This window comes from Phocoena sinus, chromosome 20 (genome assembly GCF_008692025.1).
Source record: "Phocoena sinus isolate mPhoSin1 chromosome 20, mPhoSin1.pri, whole genome shotgun sequence".
NCBI lineage: Eukaryota > Metazoa > Chordata > Mammalia > Artiodactyla > Phocoenidae > Phocoena > Phocoena sinus.
The window spans coordinates 30964942-30984652 of NC_045782.1; the positions used below are offsets into that span (position 1 = coordinate 30964942).

Consider the following 19711-nt stretch of genomic DNA (forward strand, 5'->3'; position numbering starts at 1 on the left):
GCTTGACGAGGAATGGGATATTTACATAGTTTTAACTGGCTTCTCTTAACCCACTATCCGCCCAGGGCACAGCATAGAGGCAGCAGACTAAAATGTCCTTCTCCCAATCTTCCCCTGAAAGAAGTACATTTGCATACTTTAAAAGACCACTGCCAGCTTCCTATCAGTCTGCATCTAGGTGCTGAGACACACACCACACTAACAAAATGAAATATGATCATCCCAATAGATGCAGAAAAAACATTTGACACAATTCAACATCCATTCATAATAAAAACTCAATAACGTGGGTATAGAGAGAATGTACCTCAACATAATAAAGGCCATATATGACAAGCCCACATCTAACATCATACTCAATGGTGAAAAGCTGAAAGCTTTTGCTTTAAGATGTGGAGCAAGACAAGGGTGTCCATTTGTGATTCTTTTATTAAACACAGTACTGGAAGTAGTAGCCAGAGCGCTTAGGCAAGAAAAAAACAAACAAATAAAAGGCATTCAAACTGGAATGGAAGAAATAAAACTGTCTCTATTTGAAGATGACATGATCTTATATATACAAAAACCCTAAACAATACACCAAAAAACTGATAAAACTAATAAACAAATTCAGTAAAACTACGCGATACAAAATCAGTTCTGTTTCTTCACACTAATAACGAACTATCAGAAAGAGAAATTAATCCCATTTACAATTGCATCAAAAAGAATAAAATACGTAGGAAAATTTAACCAATGAGGTGAAAGACCTGCACACTGCAAACTATAAGACATTGATGAAACAAACTGAAGACACAAAAAAATGAAAAAATAATCCATGCTCATGAATTAGAAGAATACTGTTAAAATGTCCATACTACCCAAAGCAATCTACAGATCCAATGCAATCTCTATCAAAATTCAAATGGCATTTTTCACAGAACTAGAACAAAAAATCCTAAAATTTGTAGGAACTACCAAAGACCCCAAATAACAAAAGTGATCATGACAAAGAAGAACAAAGTTGGAAGCATCAAGTTTCTGGATTTCAAACTATATTATAAAGCTAAAGTAATAAAAACATCATGGTATTGGGGTAAAAACAGAAGCTAGCAGTACAGCAAAATAAGAAAGTAAAAAAAAGGAGGTATTATTAACAAAGAAAAGACTACAACTATCACTTGTATAGGTATACATTGTTTTAGAGTTCCGACCTAATGTAACAAGAAAAATAAAATTGAAAACAGTCAAAAGTTACCATAATTGTCAGAAAGTATGTTCTACTTATAAAATCCAAGAAAATGTTACAGAAGAAGTATTGGATCTTACAGTAGAGTCTAGCAAAGCAGGAAGATACAAATTACAAATCTAATACAAAACAATCTATAGTTTATGATACCTCAGCAATAAATAACATTGGATGCAAAAATTCTACATTTAATGATGTGAATTCTAACTGTATTAAAATGTAATTTCAATGCAATCCAAATAAAAAACTTCAAAATATTCTTTATATAACTCAATAGGGTTACTCTAAAATGCATTTCAATGAGAAAATGCCAAAGAATAGCTGGGAAAGTTTTTGAAAATGAACAATAAATCTGCTAAAGTAAGTAAAACAGCATAATGTTGGAAAAAGGTACTGATTTATTTTTACTTTCTATTAGAGGAATTTTTTTGTTTTTTGGCCACGCTGCACAACTTATGGGATCTTAGTTCCCCAACCGGGGTTCGAACCCAATCCCCCCGTGGTGAAAGTGCTGAGTCCTAACTACTGGACCGCCAGGGAATTCCCTAGAAGAATTTCCTGATATACACTAAGTGCAGAGATTGCTTTAATGAACCACTAATATCAGCATCACCCAGCTTTGCATACTGTGTTCAATCTATCTCTTAGTTTGTTTTGTTTTACCAGAATATTCAAAGGCAAACTAGAGATATCATATCATATTGTTTCACCAATAACTACTTCAGCATGACTTCAGGTTATATGCCTAATAGATTAGGGCTTTAAAAAAAAAAAAGTAACACAATTACAGACCCAGCAAAATAAACTGGTTAAAATCATGTAACTCCCAGTTCAAGGTCAATTTTCTCTGTCTCAAGAATGTCTTTTTTATACCTTGTTTAAATCAGGCTCTAAACAAAGTTCACATATTGAATTTAGTTGGTAAATTGATATGTCTTTTAAGACTCTTGTAATCAATATGACCATATCCCTACTTGTCATGTATTTGTTCTTTTATCTAACCAACACTCCCTTATGTCTAGATTATTTTAAAGCAAATTCCACACTCTTGTATGAATCACAAAAAAATAAGGACATTAAATTCCTTAATGGTATCTACTAAGCCAAATGTTCAACTCTCACCATTTGTATGAAAAATGTATTTTCATACTTGATTTGTATGAAACAGGATTCAAACAAGGTCCACACCTTCTACTTAGATATTATTCTCTAAAATTACTTCTAAGCCCTGCCACACAGCCTGGTTTTTGTAATGAGCATCCCACATTTTATATTTCACTAGTTTGCACTCTCATGGTATTTAACTTGTCCCTCTATCTATGTATTTTGTTTAATGTGCTAATTAACAAAATTAATTAGCCGGTTTGCAAGGCAGAAATAGAAACACAGATGTAGAGAATGAACGTATGGACACCAAGGGGAGAAAGTGGGATGGGGTGGTGGTGGGATGAATTGGGAGATTGGGATTGACATATATACACTAATATGTATCAAATAGATAACTAATAAGAACCTGCTGTATAAATAAATAAATAAATTTTTTTAAAGAAGTGCTCATTGTATCTAGTGGCTGAATTAAATTCAGGTTTAATTTCATAGATGATGTTGTATACATCCTAATTACATCATATTGGGAAGCACATGATATAGGTAGGACGGTTCCACATTGCTAACATTAAGACTCATTAGCCAAAACCACAGAGATGTTTGTTGCCTAGGTACATTGTTTCATTAGAAATAGCAACACAGTGATTCTTCTATTTCTACCTTTTTTAAAAACTGAGGTACAACTGACAGTGACATTAGTTTCAGGTGCATACCATAATGTATATATTATAAAATGACCAACAAAATAAGTCTAATTTCCAACATCTTTTATTCTGAAATGCTTCAATAAGGAAAAACCTTCCCTCATCAACTACTTGGTCATCTTATTAAATTGATACAAGAAAGGCAGGGTACTTTAATTATCAATTTTTAGAATAATGAGTTTGCAAACAAGCAACATATAGTAATGTCCAATACCTTGTTTTTAATTTTTAAGTATCATTATAAATCATGGGTTTATATATATTAAAGATGTTTCATTCTATTATAGAAAATTTAATGCAAAGTCATGAAAAACAACATTTTAGACTACTGGGAAAGAATGGACTAGTCAATAAATGTTTCTGGGTCAATGAGCTATCTTTCAGAATAAACTATATACAGAAGTGTACTGGTATATGCATACCCACAGGCTCTGTGAAAGAGTATTTGGGATTTAAGGCTATTAAAAAACATCTCAGTATCTACCAAGTGATACTAAGAGCATTAAATACATGTAATACACTCGGCATGGTACTTAATTCAAATGCTCATTAAATTATATATATGGATGTGTGTGTATGCATGTGTGTGTGCATGTGTGTGTGCATGCACGCGCATGCATATGTGAGCAGTGATGTGCTGGTAAATGTTAAAAACTGGCTCCCTAGGGCTTCCCTGGTGGCGCAGTGGTTGAGAGTCCGCCTGCCGATGCAGGGGACACGGGTTCGTGCCCCGGTCTGGGAGGATCCCACATGCCGCGGAGCGGCTGGGCCCGTGAGCCATGGCCGCTGAGCCTGCGCGTCCGGAGCCTGTCCTCCGCAACGGGAGAGGCCACAACAGTGAGAGGCCCGCGTAACGCATAAAAAAAAAAAAAAAAAAAAAAAAAAAAACTGGCTCCCTAAAGAAAAAATAGCCCTGATTTTTAGTGTTGCTGATTTTCATTGCGTAACCACTCCTAACGTGGATGATTTCAATCTACCAATATAATGTCACTACATCCAGAATTGGGGCTAGATGTGCATAACTGATTCTCACTAGCAACTGTGAGCTGGCTCCAGCATACCACTGAATACTATGCATATAAGTTATATACATTATAAAACTCGATTATTTTCTGGTATATGTGAATATGTATGTATTTACATGTATGTGTGTGTGTATGTATGCATGTATAGAATCAAAATGCCTAGGAGAAGGTCTGGAGAGATGGCTATCATATGGATGACAGCGTTTCCTCTGAGGCTAGAAATGGTATTATGGTAGGGGGAGAAGGAAAAATGGAACTTCTGTCTTATCAACATTCATTGAATTGTTTACCTACTGCTTATATATTTACTGGATCAAAAAAGGATAAAAACTCTTAATTATCTGACCCAGTCCAAAGAACAATATGACCTCACTAACATTAACGTTAAGCTCCAATATGATACAAATAACCAGCTGGATTAGATGTCATATTACACAAAGAAAACATCTTCTGAAAAATATACAACTTACTTTGGCTTCAGTTTCTCCCCTGTGAAGAGTATACAGATGATGGACAGCACTTTGTGATGAGGACCAAGGATGAGTCAAAATTTGGAAGACATGGAAGTCATGGCCAAGGGTATCTGTCGTGACTAGAAGCATTCCTAAAGGACACACCAAAAAAGGGTAAAAATATAAACCATTATGTATGTGGATGAAATATTTTCACAAAGCATTAATCATGATTTAAAATATTACCAAAGGGAAAAAAATGACCAAGTATATAAGAAACTTCCCAAAATAAAAAAATTAAAACGCAGGATCTTTTTCCTACGGGAATACAAAACCTAACACCACATCAGTATACAAGCATAGTGACATACTACATATCCAGGTTTTGTGATGTTCTCATACAACTGGCAGAGAAAAGTTTAAATGCCTGAACTTACAGAGTTCACAAGCATTTTCAGATAGCAAATCTGATAACAAAGAATGCAAAAGACTTTCCTCCATGGAATTAAACCCACTTCCACTTTTTCCATTTCTCAAAACCTGAATTATAAGTTCCAATTTATCTACTACTACAACTAGTAATATCCTACTCAATTCACCAGTTTAAAACTTGTTTCTACTCCAGCATAATATTTACCTAAATCCCCAACAGTGTCTTTCACAAAGCAAATTTTGATGAGATGTCATAGCTAAGAATTCTGTGCCCAACACAAGGTCACAAAAATTTTGTTTTCCTGTCCAATTTCTCAGTTTTGTATTTAACCTTTAGGTCTATCATCCATTTTGCGTTAATTTTTGTATAAAATGTGAGGTATAAGACAAATTAAATTTTTTTGCAAATAATGTCCAATTGTTTCAGCAGGATTACTTGAAGAGACTATTCTTTACCCATTAAATGTTTAATCTACTCTAAATCCACTGTCAACATGCCAAAGATCAACTGGCTATATTTGTGTAGTTCTTTTTCCGGAAGTTCTATTCTGTTCCATTGATTTCTATGTCTATACTTTCATTAATACCACACTTTCTTATTTTATGGTAACTTTGACGGAAACTTTGAAATCAAGTAAAGCAAGTCCTTGTTTTCTGACCTTTTTCAAGATTGTTTTAGCTATTCCAATTCCTTTGCCTTTCCAAACACCGATTTAGCTTTTTGATATCTACAATGGTGATAATGGACATCTTAACAATATTGATTCTTCTGATCTATGAACACTTCATATTTCTTTAATTTTTAAAATATTTATTTATTTATTTTTGGCTGTGTTGGGTCTTCATTGCTGTGCGTGGGCTTTCTCTAGTTGTGGCAAGCAGGAGCCACTCTTCTTTGAGGTATGCAGGCTTCTCATTGCAGTGGCTTCTCTTGTTACAGAGCACGGGCTTTAGACATGTAAGCTTCAGTAGTTGTGGCATGTGGGTTCAGTAGTTGTGGCTCGCAGGTTCTAGAATGCAGGCCCAGTAGTTGTGGTGCACGGGCTTCTTTGCTCCATGGCATGTGGGATCTTCCCAGACCAGGACTCGAACCCATGTCCCCTGCACTGGCAGGCGGATTCTTAACCACTGTACCACCAGGGAAGCCCCAACACCTCATTTTCTTGATATGTGTGTTCTCTGACTTCTTTTTTCTTGTTCAGCACATTGATTATAAATATATTTTCTTAGAGTTACTATAAATGGTACTCTATTTCAATTATCAATTTTTCCTTGTTAGTATATAGAGATATAATTGACATTTATATATACATGTGTGCATACCTATATAGTCTGCCAATTCTAGGAGTTTTTATGTAGATTACATGGAATTTTCTTTCCAAACATATAATATGTGAATAGACATAGTTTGATTTTTTTCCTTTCCAAACCGCACGCCTTTTTTTTCTTTTCCTTGACTTACTACATTTGCTGAGGTAAACAGGAATGGTGAGAAGCAATATTCATGCCTTGTTTCATATTTTAGGAGAAAGTATTCAATCTTTAAGTACGATGCCAGCTGTAGATTTTTTGTAAATGCCCTGTATCAAGTTAAGGACATTCCTTTCTACTTGTAATTTGTTGGGAGTTTTAAATAATAAACAGATGTCAAATTTTTCTAGTGCTTTTCTGCACCTATGAGATGATTACCTCGTTTTTCTTCTTTGGTCAATTAATATGGTAAATTTTAATAATGAAAAGTTATCAAGTGTGGAACAATCTTGCATTCCTGGGATAAACTCCACTTGGTCAAAATCCTTTATTATATGCTGCTGCACTGAATTAGCTAAAATTTTGTTGATTTTCGTGACTGTGTTCCTGAGGGATATTGATTTGTAGTTTTCTTCTCTAATAATCTGTTCGTCTATTTCTGGTATCAGGGTAAAGCTGGTCTTGTTGCAGAAGGTTCCTTTTATTTTCTAGAAGAAATACTTAAATAAATTTCCAGTAGAATTTGCCAGTAAAACTATTTGGGCCTTTGTGTGTGTGTGTGTGAAGATTTTTAGATATTTATAATAATTTAATTTCTCTTTAATTTAAATTTTGTTAATTTAAAATGTAACATGTAATTTTTCTTCTTGGAGTAATTACTCTCTATAACTCAAGCATACCGTCTGTAGGGTCTTTAGCACACTTTTTCATTCACGATACCGAAAATTTGTGTCCTTTCTCTTCTTTTCTTGGCAGTCTAGCTAGATCTTTTCAAAGAAACCATTTTGGTGTCATTGGTTTTCTCTTTTCCATTTCACTGATTTCTCTTATCTTCCTCCTTTTGCTATAATGACCTTCTACTACTATATCCTTCATTTTACTTGCTTGAGTTATATTTCCTCTTTCTTTTTTCAAGTTTCTTAAGGTTGAAGCTTAGATTACTGTGTCAGGAAGATATGTTTTTTAGTTTCCAAATGTTTGGGTATCTTCCAGGTATCATTCATATATTGATTTCTAGTTTAATTCCATTACGACAAGAAATTAGTTTTATGTCTCAGAATGATATATCTTGGTAACTGTTCAATGTACACTTGAACACCTGGTGTGTCTTACCAGTGTCAATTTAATTTAATTGATAGTGTTATTTGGATCTTCAACATCCTTACTTATTGATTGCCTGCTTTCGTGTTCTATTACTGTGTAGAAGTCAACATCTCCAAGCATAATCATAAATATGCATTTTTTCCCAGTTATATAAGCTCCCTAAATATCAGACCTTTTTTTTTTAATATAAATTTACTTATTTATTTATTTATGGCTGTGTTGGGTCTTTGTTGCTGAGCACAGGCTTTCTCTAGTTGCAGTGAGCGGGGGCTACTCTTGGTTGTGGTGCACGGGCTTCTCATTGTGGTGGCTTCTCTTGTGGCGGAGCACTAGGCTCTAGGCATGCAGGCTTCAGTAGTTGTGGCACGTGGGCTCAGTAGTTGTGGCTCGTGGGCTCTAGACCACAGGCTCAGTAGTTGTGGCACACGGGCTTAGTTGCTCCGCGGCACGTGGGATCTTCCCGGACCAGGGCTCAAACCTGTGTCCCCTGCATTGGCAGGCGGATTCTTAACCACTGTGCCACCAGGGAAGCCCCAGACCTACTTTTTTTAAGTCCATACACACTTAGGATTATTATGAGTTCTTGGTGAATTACCTCTTTTATCATAATGTCCCATTTTAACCCTAATATTTCCCTTGTTCTGAAGTAAACTTTTTCTGATATTGATATCACCATTTGCTTTGACTGGTATATGCATGGTACACACTTTTTTATTATTTTGCTTTCACAATCAATATATTATAAAATGACTGTGTTTTGGACAATCATCGGGATCTAGTTCTGGGTTTTTTTATTCCAATCTCAGACTTTTAATTGCTGTTTGTACATCATTCACATTTAGTTGAATTTACATCTACCATTTTGTTATTTTTTTATTGTACCCTTTTTTCTGATTATACCCTTGGTTTTTTTTCCTTTTTAAAAAATTTTTGTTTTATATTGGAGTACTGTTGATTCACAATGTTGTGTTAGTTTCAGGTGTACAGCAAAGTCATTCAGTTATACCTATATATGTATCTATTCTTTTTCAAGTTATTTTCCCATTTAATTTATTACTGAATATCGAGCAGAGTTCCCTGTGCAATATATAGGTCCTTGTTGGTTATATATTTTAAGTTGTACCCTTGTTTTTGATCTTTGTTTATTTATCTGCTCTTGCTTCCTTCCCATTTTTGGATAATTTCACTGTTTTTAATATCCAATTTTAATTTGTCTATTGGTTTTTACTAGTTGTTCCAGAGATTATAATACACATATTTAAATTTGTGTGTGTTTGTTAATATTTTGTCCAGAATTTTTATTTGTTTTCTGTGGGAAACAGAAGCAGAATCATATTTTTTAATTCCTAAAACTTTTCTTTGCTGAAAGAAAAGATTATGAAAGAATATTAAGCACCTGTGGAAAGATAAAATAGGCATTTATATGGGAAGATGAAGTATATTTGAGTTTGCTATTTATTGGCTAACATAAGGTATAGCTCTAGTCACTACATTAGATTAAAACATAGCAATATTAGATGACAGTGTCTTGGCTATTTCCAAGAGAATACATTTTAGATGATGAAAGTGTCATTTATTGAGATCTACTTCAAATCGCTAACATTTTATATAACACTGCCACCCACTCTATGCCTAGCTATCATCATGAGGTCACTGACATACTTAATATTCCTTCCATATTGTTGTTGTTATTCAAACAATACATTTCTAAGATGGGACATGTTCTTTTTTGTGGACAGTATTTGACTCCTACTTTTTGCTTAGTTATGGTAAGTTTGTATTATCACAATTCTACTGCTATGTTCCAATTCCATATTCCCACAAAATTATTTTCTGCATATGACAAACAATTCAGTGGAAACATTCTAACAGCAAATGTGATGAACTTATATTTATATATTACTCATCTACTGAACATAAACTTCACTTGGTTTCTTTTATTAGCATATCAATATTTTACTCGTAATTAGCATTCAAATAGTAGTCCCTATTAAGCAAATCAAAACTATTATTGTCTTGCATATGAAAAATAATCACAGATGGAAACTTTTCAACGTGCTCCTAGTTTTTCAAACTGACATCAATATCTGTTTGGTTTCTAATATGCAAAACAAATTGAAATTTTTAGAGAATTAGTCCTTTGAAAATTTATCCTTATTATCGCCTGTGTATCCTGTCTCAAAAGTTTTCTTTTTCCACTTCTCCATGAAAATGTGGCTTCTATAATCCAACAATGAGCTCACTTTTTTGACAAAACTTTAAAACAATTTTTTTTTAATTTTTAAAAAGTAGAGAGAAAAGGAAGAAATAGCTAGTATAGTACTATACCAATAACATGCTTTCTTTTAATTTATAATTTCCTCTTTTGCACATCTGCTGGGAGAAATGACAAGCTTCTTTTTTCTAGAAAACAAGTTAAAAAGCAGATATACATAAAAGGAAAGACTTGTACAGAGTAGACTGTGGCTTGAGAACTATTTATGCAGCATCAGAAGACTAAACCAGACTCTAGCCTGGCCATAAACTAAACCCACGCCCCAGATGAGGTGCCAAGCCACAAAAAGCATTTGCGTCATCTGGGAATACAAGGAAAAGAAGGACTTCTAATTATAGGGCCTGGAAGCGGAAGCCTAGAGTGATTAGCTGTTTAGGCGCTGCTGTATGTTTATCTGGAAGCTTCCTCTCCTTCACTCTCAGCCTTAAGTTTGATAGATGAGCGTTAGCATTAGAGGGTGGGGACTAAAGCTGCTGATGGTACATGGTGTTCTCCAAAATCTGAGGTAGCTGGAGACTGAACATTAAGGCTTTTGCGGCCTCATAAGAACATAAGTCTTTTCAACTGGGCGTCAGCTGGTTAACCCGAAAGGCAAAATTAAAGAGTAGCAAACCTTGACTGGGCATATGCTATAAAATCTTGGAAACATGAGTAGGGAAGCCTTTTTTGCTATATACTATTTATAACACCTACCTAATTGTACGGTTCTTTATCAAATACACACATATGAACTGGAAGACAAATTACGAGCTATTCACACTCTCTCCAAAAAGAGACATATGCTGGGTCATATAGAAATCTTTACAGGAATTCAGATTAATCACTCATAAATAATTGTATGTTTTAGTATTAACTCTTGTGAATTTAATACTCCCCCATCAATACTTATACAGATGGAAACTTAAAAATTATTAAAGTTTGTAATCTTTAAATGTCCTAACATCTTCATTTAAATAATTATTTTCTTCCTTTCATTTTGCATCATGAAATTGTTAAGCTTCTAAAGACATCTTTGGCCATATCCAATAGGTAAATATTCTAGTAGTCATTACTTTCAACAGTTTATTCATCCAACAGACATAGAGGAAAAGTGGTAAATGTCTATGTATATCCTTATTGTTCCAAGTGGCTGGATATATTTCTTGTCACAAGCCAGAATAATTTTGAAACTGTATTAACCTTTATTAATGTGTAATTTATATAAAACACACTCATTTAAAGTGTACAGTTTAATGACTATGACAAGTATGTATACCTCTGCAGCTACTACCATAATCAAGATAGAGAACATGTGAAAAAATTCCCTTGTGTCCACTTGCAGTCCATCCCGTCCCCATTGCCTGGCCCCAGGCTACCACTGATTGGCTTTCTGTCATTATGAATTAATATTGCCTACTTGAGCATTTCATGTAATGGAATCATGTAATATTTTGCTAAACCTATTCACTACAAGTAAGAGTAGTCCGTGCACTTATTTATATTATTGAGTAGTGTTCCATTATATGGATATATGACAATTATATATCCATTAAGCAGTTGATTCTTGTTTTTGGCTGTTGTGGAGATTCAAGTACAAGTCACTCTGTGGACATATGTTTTCATTTCTATTAGGTGAATATCTAGGAGGGGAACTGCTGGGTCATATGTACACTTAACTGTATAAGAAACTGGGAAAACATTTTTCCAAAGCGGCTGTTTATCATCTTACCTTCCCGTGAACTCCATAATTTTGCAACATTTGGTATTGCCACTCTTTTTAAATTTAATCACTTCAGTGAGCACTTGGTGGTTTCTTGTGGTTTACATATGCTATGTTCCTTGGTGATCAGTGATGTTGGGGTGCTAAGTGGCTATTTACATATTTTCTTTTGTGACATGATTGTTCAAATCTTTTGCCCATTTTAAATTGTTTGGTCTTTATTTTATATACATTTAAAGTATATTTATATTACATTATAAAATACATATAAACTTATACATGTGTATATTTATCTCAAATATTTTCTCCCAGTTTATGGCACCCCACTTCATTTGCTTAACCGTGTGTATCCTAAAAGGTTTAATGAAGACCAATCTGACGGTTTGTTTTTTTGGTGTCCTATCTAAGAAACCTTCCCCTATCCCTCCTGGCACAATAATATAATCCTTCTGTTTTCTTTTTGAAGGTTTATAGTTTCAGGTTTTAAATTAAGTCTCTGATTGATTTTGAGTTAAATTTTTGTGTATGGTGTTAAAGAAAAGTTTATTTTTTCCCAAATGGATATGCCAGGCGCTCTAGCACCATTTGTTGAGAAAACTATGCTATCCCTAACAAATTACGTGACACTTTGGTCTAAAATCAAGTGACCATAAGTGTTTGATCAATTCCTGGATTCTATTCCATCCATCTATGACTATATTTACCCAAAACCATCTTTTCTACATTACTGTAGATTTATCAAGTAAGTGAGAAATTTAGGTAGTTTCAGTTTTTAAAATTTACTCATCTTTTTCAAGATTGATTTGACTATTTTAGATCCTCTGAATCTCCATATTATTTTAGAATAAGCTTCCATTGATTATTTTTGGTTTAAACATTCGCTTTTAATAAAGCTAACTATTAGTGAACAATATTAACACAAAACACTCACAGGATATCAAAGCACAACAGTGATAAAACATTTTTATGAAAACATGGTTTTCTACCATAATTGAATTAATGAGTTTTCTCACCATATAATTGTAACATCACAACATAGAAGGTCACTAGGATGGCAAAAATGTAAAATTTTTAGATAAAGCAGTTACCTTGGGAACATTCTTATGTACCAACACAATGCTACCATCCTCAAAGAAAAATTATATACACAGATACAGATAAACACACACGCACACACACACACACACACACACAGCAATACTAAATCAATGTCACAGACAATCATTGCTACAAGTTCATGATAAAATACATTGCGAATTGAGGTTAATAGGATTTTGGTAGACAGATCAGTCTGCTTAGAAGACATATTTTATGTATTAAGCCTGTAAGATATAAATTGAAAGGTAAATTTGGAAATTTAGGAATTTCCAAAGGAATGCCATTTGATATACTTCACAGATGTATGAAACAGAACTTTAAAATTTTCTGGTTGGAGTTTATGTGTGTGTGTGTGTGTGTGTGTGTGTGTGTGTGTGTGTGTGTGTGTGTAGATATATATATAGTTAGAAAATCACCAAGCTATACACTTAAGATTTGTACAATCTGTACCATATAACTACAGTTCAATAAAAATGAAGACGAACCAAAACAATAATAAGAGTGAGGAAACAAGATAACATTGGTGGTTTTATCTACAGTGAAAGAAGAGAGGGAAAAGATAAAGATGCTAAAGGGAGAAGTTAGAGAGTTAAAACACTAGCCCTATGGGGGAAAAAAAAAAAACACCAAAAAATAAAGAAAGAACATAGCAGTCATAGAGAGATGTATAAGAAATACAGATACATAGTGAGGAGTCAAGAAAGAGGTCTACAAGTCTCAGATGTTCAGCGTGGCCAAATGAGTGGTCAAAACACCATTATTCATGAATTCCACTGTGTATATGTGAAAATATAACAGATTTCATTCAGGGTTCTAACAGGGGAGATCAGAAACGATGTAACACATAATGATTAGATGGAAGATAAAATTTGGTCATCACTTAACACTTTTATTTTGGGTATATTTGCAAACGTAGCAAATATTAGAAAATAGGTCTATATCTATATAGACAAATACAATGGCTTCTTAGCCCATCAAAAAGATATGACTTAAAAAAAAAAAGATATGACTTGAAAAAAAAAGAGAGACCAATAACAAGAACAATAAAAAAACCTCCCATGAAATAATGGAGGTATGGGATTGGGGGGAGTGAACTTAGTTCATTTTTAATTAAATAATAATTTTATTTTTTCTATGCTATTGGTAAGACTTTGTTAAGATTATATTTATTAATTTTGAATAGACTGCTGCTTTCACATTTTCCTTCTCTTCCGCCATCCCTGCACCCACTCCCATCCTTTCCCACAATAGGCACTCACCATACTGAATTTAATATATGTCCTTTGAAATATGCTTATCCTTGAAAAATACTTAAACTGTTTTCAGAGTACTGTTCAAAATGTTGAATAAAAAAATATTTAATATATGGCAAGAATATAGACCAATCTGAAAGAGGAAACTGAAACAAGCCTGAAGCTAGGGGAGGGTCAGAGCATTCTAGAAGAGTGGAAAGGAGAAGGGACAACAATATTCAAGTACTTTACTGTTTTAAAGTTGTCCTTTAAAAAGTTTAATTCAACCTTGGCTACTTTGCCTGTATGTACTTGGTTATAGATATCCTTCTTTACCTTCTTCAAAATTTAATACTGGGTCTATATTGTTGTTGTAGCTATAGTGTTACAGGCATATATATTTACTTCATGTTTTTACACAGTATGCCACTGTATGCATTCACATCTTTTATTAGTTCATTCAGTATTAATTGAGCATCTTTGCTGTGGCAGTGGTGGCAGTGAAGGAGCAGGGCCCCTCCTTACTAGTGGACATGTAGGATTCCAAAGCTGGATTAGCACTTTCGTGGGCTCTGGACAATTTTGCCTTCGTGGACCCCCCCCAACCCCTCCAGGAAAAAAATATTTTATGACTACTGTTGTTGGTTTTAAACATGTATTAAGGCATTCTATCAACCTAAAAGTTTATATATATATATATATATATATATATATATATATATATATATACATTTTTTTTTGCATTTAAAAGGAATGAAACATTTTGGTGGGACCCTAAAATTATTGTGGGCCCTAGGCATGGTGCCTACTGTACTTTATGGCACATCAAACGTGAAAAGTTTGACTCTCATACAAGCCTAGCACCACAATGAACAGAGCGATGACAACAAATTCTCCAAGGAGCAACCCATTACATGAGTAAAAGACATCACTTCACAAGATGAAAAAACAGGAGAGTAACTACAGACCTCTAATGGAAACATCCCCTTGTTGGTGGGGGGGAGGGGTTGGCAATAAACTCTTCAAGCTGCTTTTGCATTGTTAATGATATAGAATGACTGACTAACAGTAATAAACCAAAGCTGTCACATGAGAGGAAAAATCTAAAGCCACATAATTCTATAAATCTACAAGGCATAGACGTTAACAAAAAATCAAGACAAGGTATTTTTCTGACAACTTGCTATGATCAATGGGGAAAACTGTGCAAAAAAGAAAAATCCAACTTTTTAAATGATTAACCCAAGACCACCATCACCTTTCGATATATAGCATTTAAGTAACCAGAAAAATTTCAAGTCTGTTAAAGATGCAGTCAAGGATCCAAAGGGGTACATGTTTAATCTACTTTACTAGAGACCCAATGTTCATTTTCCTCTTATTAATGGATGGAAAAGCAATTTCCCTGCCAAGGAAGGGTAATTATTTTAAATGTAGATGTGGGGGCTTCCCTGGTGGCGCAGTGGTTGAGAGTCCGCCTGCCGATGCAGGGGACACGGGTTTGTGCCCCAGTCTGGGAAGATCCCACATGCCGCGGAGCGGCTGGGCCCGTGAGCCATGGCCGCTGAGCCTGCGCGTCCGGAGCCTGTGCTGCGCAACGGGAGAGGCCGCAACAGTGAGAGGCCCACGTACCACAAAAAATAAATAAATAAAATAAAATAAAATAAAATAAAAATAAAATAAAATGTAGATGTGTTGCCCTTCACAGCTCTAGGCTACTCAGTTGGCAGAAGTAACGCCTCTGGAAGGCAGATCAATTATTTGCCGAATTAAAGACAACAGGTCTGTTTGAGAAACGTCAGGCTGATTGCAAGGAGTTGACAATTTCTTCCTTACATCTCTAATTTCCAATTTAATTAATAAAGAAATACATATCTTCTTTGGTGTCAAATGCCATACAATTAATAATATGCCAATCTAGCGTACCAAGTCACACAAATATGATGTAGTTTCCGCAAGATATTTTAAATTTAATTTCAATATTAATTACATGTGATATGCATCTGCATTTAATATAACTGGCATCATGGAATAATCCCACAATTGAGGGAGGGAGACAATTCTTGATCAAATCACAAATTGGAAGTAAGTTGGTTTTATTCAACAAATGACTAATTACATTAAATTAATGCCTTATCTCTGCCCTGCCAGAGTTTTCCCATAATTACTATGACAGAAAAAGACAATTAACTAATGTAATTATTCAATGTGTACTTACTCACTATCAACTATGTGAAAATTACCAGGCTAATAATACCTGGGGACGAAATAAAAGTTTACCTCTAACAGAAAACATGTTGAAAGGATACTCTTGATGGATATAAATAAAAACTAGGATGAGGGAGGTTAATAATAATGAAAACAACAACAACTGAGACTTCAATAAATGTCTCAGTATATTTTAAGTATTGTTTAAGATGCCAGTATAGCCTTCATTCTACTGATGAGGAAACGGAAGTACTGTGAGTGATCCAAGCAGATTAAGTAGCTTGCCTTATTAAGTAGCAGGATGAAGGGGTGACATGATATTTTACATAGGGTCAGGTAAGTCTTCCCAAAGTGATACTTAAGATGGGGTTCAACAGATAAATAAGAGCCAGGGAAAAGAAGCTTCCAGGCAGAGGTAAAATGATGTAACATGTTTAAGGAGCTGAAAAATAACTAGAATGGCCAAATATGGGAAGAAAAATGTTGATCAGGTTGAAGCAGTAAACTTGTACCAGGCTGTAATACTTTTCGACAATACACTCAATAATAAGGAAGTTGCTGAAAGACGGAAGTATCATTAACATTTAACATTTCTTATAAAATATGTGAATATCTTAAAATGGAAGTAAACATGGAGTATGATACAACAATCACAGTTGAACAGAATAACCTAGAATTGGGCTGTGATCAAACAAGACTTTCTAAAAACAAGAATAACTGAACGATTCTCATACATACTGTTACAGACTAAATGTCTGTACAGCCCCCAAATTCCTATATTGAAATGCTAAAAGCCCAGTGTGGCTATATGTGGAATCGGGGGTGTGGGGGGGTGGTCTCTGTGGAAGTAACTAAGTTTAAATGAGGTCATAAGGGTGAGGCCCTGATCTGATAGTATTAGTATCCTGGTAAGAAGAGACACCACAGAGATCTCTCTCTCTCTCTCTCTCTCTCTCTCTCTCTCTCTCTCTTTTTCTGTCTGTCTGTCTCTCTCCCTGCTCCCTTGTACCAAGGAAAGGCCACGTGACGACACATCGAGAAGGTGGCTATTTCTTAGCCAGGAAGAAACACCTCAGTAGAAACCATCAGCTGGAAACTTGATCTTGGACTTCCTGCCTCAATCACTGTGGGAAAAGAAATTTCTGTTGTTTAAGCCACCGAGCCTATGGTATTGCATTCTGGCAGCCTGAGATGACTAACACATGTACACAGGTTATTGTCTAAACCTAGTATCATAGAGAATATTTTACATGTCAAATGACCAATGAGCAGGATTTTGGGATGGATTTATAAAATCAAAAGAGGCTATTGTTCTTGCTCTATAACAAACCGATGAAGAACATAATAAAGTTGTAAAAAATACTATTTGAAAGTTCAATAAGTAAAACTAGCTGCCCTCACCTTGAGCAGAACAGCAGGAGGAAGAGGGGTCCAAGATAGGTGAGGATAAGGAGAACTCAGCAACCTTTTGAAAAATTTTCAAGGGCTCAATTTGAGCTGGCGCGACAGGTTAGAATACCACCCCCACAAAAGTACAACTCTGTACCCAACTAATCAAGAGGATTAAGATTAATAATGTCAAAAGCTGTGAATAAAGAAAGAGAGCCGACAGTTGCTGAAAGAAAAAATAACTACTGAACTAAACTATCATATCTAGTTGACATATTCTCAAAATTATGAGCAAAATACAGATACTTTCAATCAAAAAAATGCTTTAAAAAAGTAATCTTTATCAGAGAAAGCAGAAATAGCCAACAGAAGTATGTTATTAAGGAAAGTACAAAAGCAATTCAATGGGCTTCCCTGGTGGCGCAGTGGTTGAGAGTCCGCCTGCCAATGTGGGGGACACGAGTTCGTGCCCTGGTCTGGGAAGATTCCACATGCCGTGGAGCGGCTGGGCCCGTGAGCCATGGCCGCTGAGCCTGCGCGTTCAGAGCCTGTGCTCCGCAACAGGAGAGGCCACGACAGTGAGAGGCCCGCGTACCGCAAAAAAAAAAAAAAAGGGAAAAAAGAAAAAAGCAATTCAATGGAGGAAGGATAGTATCTTGAAAAAATTATGAAGTAGCAAAGAATAGGGGAAAATCATGACCTAAACCTGGTCATAAACCTAAAATAACACAAAGGGGATCATAAATTTAAATATAAATACAGAGACTTCCCTGGTGGTCCAGTGGTTAAGAATCCGCCTTCCAATGCAGGAGACACGGGTTCGATCCCTGGTCAGGGAACTAAGATCCCACATGCCACAGGGCAACTAAGCCCATGTGCCACAACTACTGAGCCCATGCGCCACAACTAGAGAGGCTGCATGCCCCAACTACTGAGCACGCACACTCTGGAGCCCACACACCACAATTAGAGAGAGCCGTCACCACAACAAAGCCCTCATCCCACATGCTGCAACAAAGATCTTGAGTGCTGCAACTAAGACCCGACACAGCCAGGTAAATAAAATTAAAAATAAAAAAAAAAGAATGGGCTTCCCTGGTGGCGCAGTGGTTGAGTCCGCCTGCCGATGCAGGGGACATGGGTTTGTGCGCCGGTCCAGGAAGATCCCACATGCCGCGGAGCGGCTGGGCCCGTGAGCCATGGCCGCTGAGCCTGCGCGTCCGGAGCCTGTGCTCTGCAACGGGAGAGGCCACAGCAGTGAGAGGCCCGCGTACCGAAAAAAAAAAATAAATAAATAAAAGTTCACAAATGTATAGCACAATCCCAAATTTACGAATAAAAAATTATTTTAAAAATTGGGCTTCCCTGATGGTGCAATGGTTAAGAATCCGCCTGCCAATGCAAAGGACACGGGTTCAAGCCCTGGTCCGGGAAGATCCCACATGCCGCGGAGCAACTAAGCCCATGTACCACAACTACTGAGCCTACGCTCTAGAGCCCGCGAGACACAACTACTGAGCCCGTGTGCCACAACTACTGAAGCCCACGTGCCCTAGAGCCCATGCTCCACAACAAGAGAAGCCACCGCAATGAGAGGCCCACACACCACATTGAAGAGTAGCCCCCACTCACCACAACTAGAGAAAGCCCGTGCTCAGCAATGAAGACCCAACACAGTCATAAATAAATAAATAAATAGATAAACAAATAGGAAAAAATGAATTTCACAAAAAGTAAAGAATTTTGCTCTGCAAAGGACCCTACTAAAAATACAAAAGGAAAAACTTGTTACTGGGAAAAAAGATTTCCACATCACATATCTTACAGAGGGCCTATATCTAGTGTATATATATATATATATATACAAAATAGAAAATGATGAGACTACCAAATGCTAGCAAGGATACAGAGAAACCATGTCTAGAGGATTAAAGGGAAGTATGAGAATGTCTCACCAAGTAGGGAAAATCAATAAAGAGATAACATTATAAAAAGAAACAAATAGAAATCTGGAGTAGAAAAATATTTACAATAACCGAAATGAAAAATTCAATAGAGGGGCTGGCTCAAAAAGCAGATTTAAACAGCAGAAGAAATCAATTGAGAGTATCCAGCTTGACAAAAAAAGAACGAGGAAAAATGAAGAGCCTCTGAGATCTGTGGGATACTATCGAGGAGGTGAATCTACAGGAGTCCAAGAAGGAAAGAAGAGGGGAAAAGAGGCAGAAATAATGACTGAGAAGTCTCAAATTTCATGAAAAACATTAAGGACAGTGAAACTACTTTGT

The 19711-nt window shown here is 35.7% G+C and overlaps 1 protein-coding gene across 7 annotated transcripts in view; it reads right to left on the minus strand.

Annotated features, from left to right (window-relative positions):
• The window catches only part of BCAS3 (BCAS3 microtubule associated cell migration factor), a 578866-nt gene that overhangs the window by 380206 nt on the left and 178949 nt on the right, over positions 1-19711 (minus strand). For all 7 annotated transcript variants that reach the window (XR_004347453.1, XM_032616301.1, XM_032616303.1 and 4 more), the window contains one exon: positions 4535-4668. Coding sequence is in view for 6 of the 7 variants with exons in the window: in XM_032616301.1 (XP_032472192.1) it covers positions 4535-4668 (134 nt within the window). In the remaining variant the exon portion in view is untranslated. The remainder of the gene's footprint in view (positions 1-4534; positions 4669-19711) is intronic.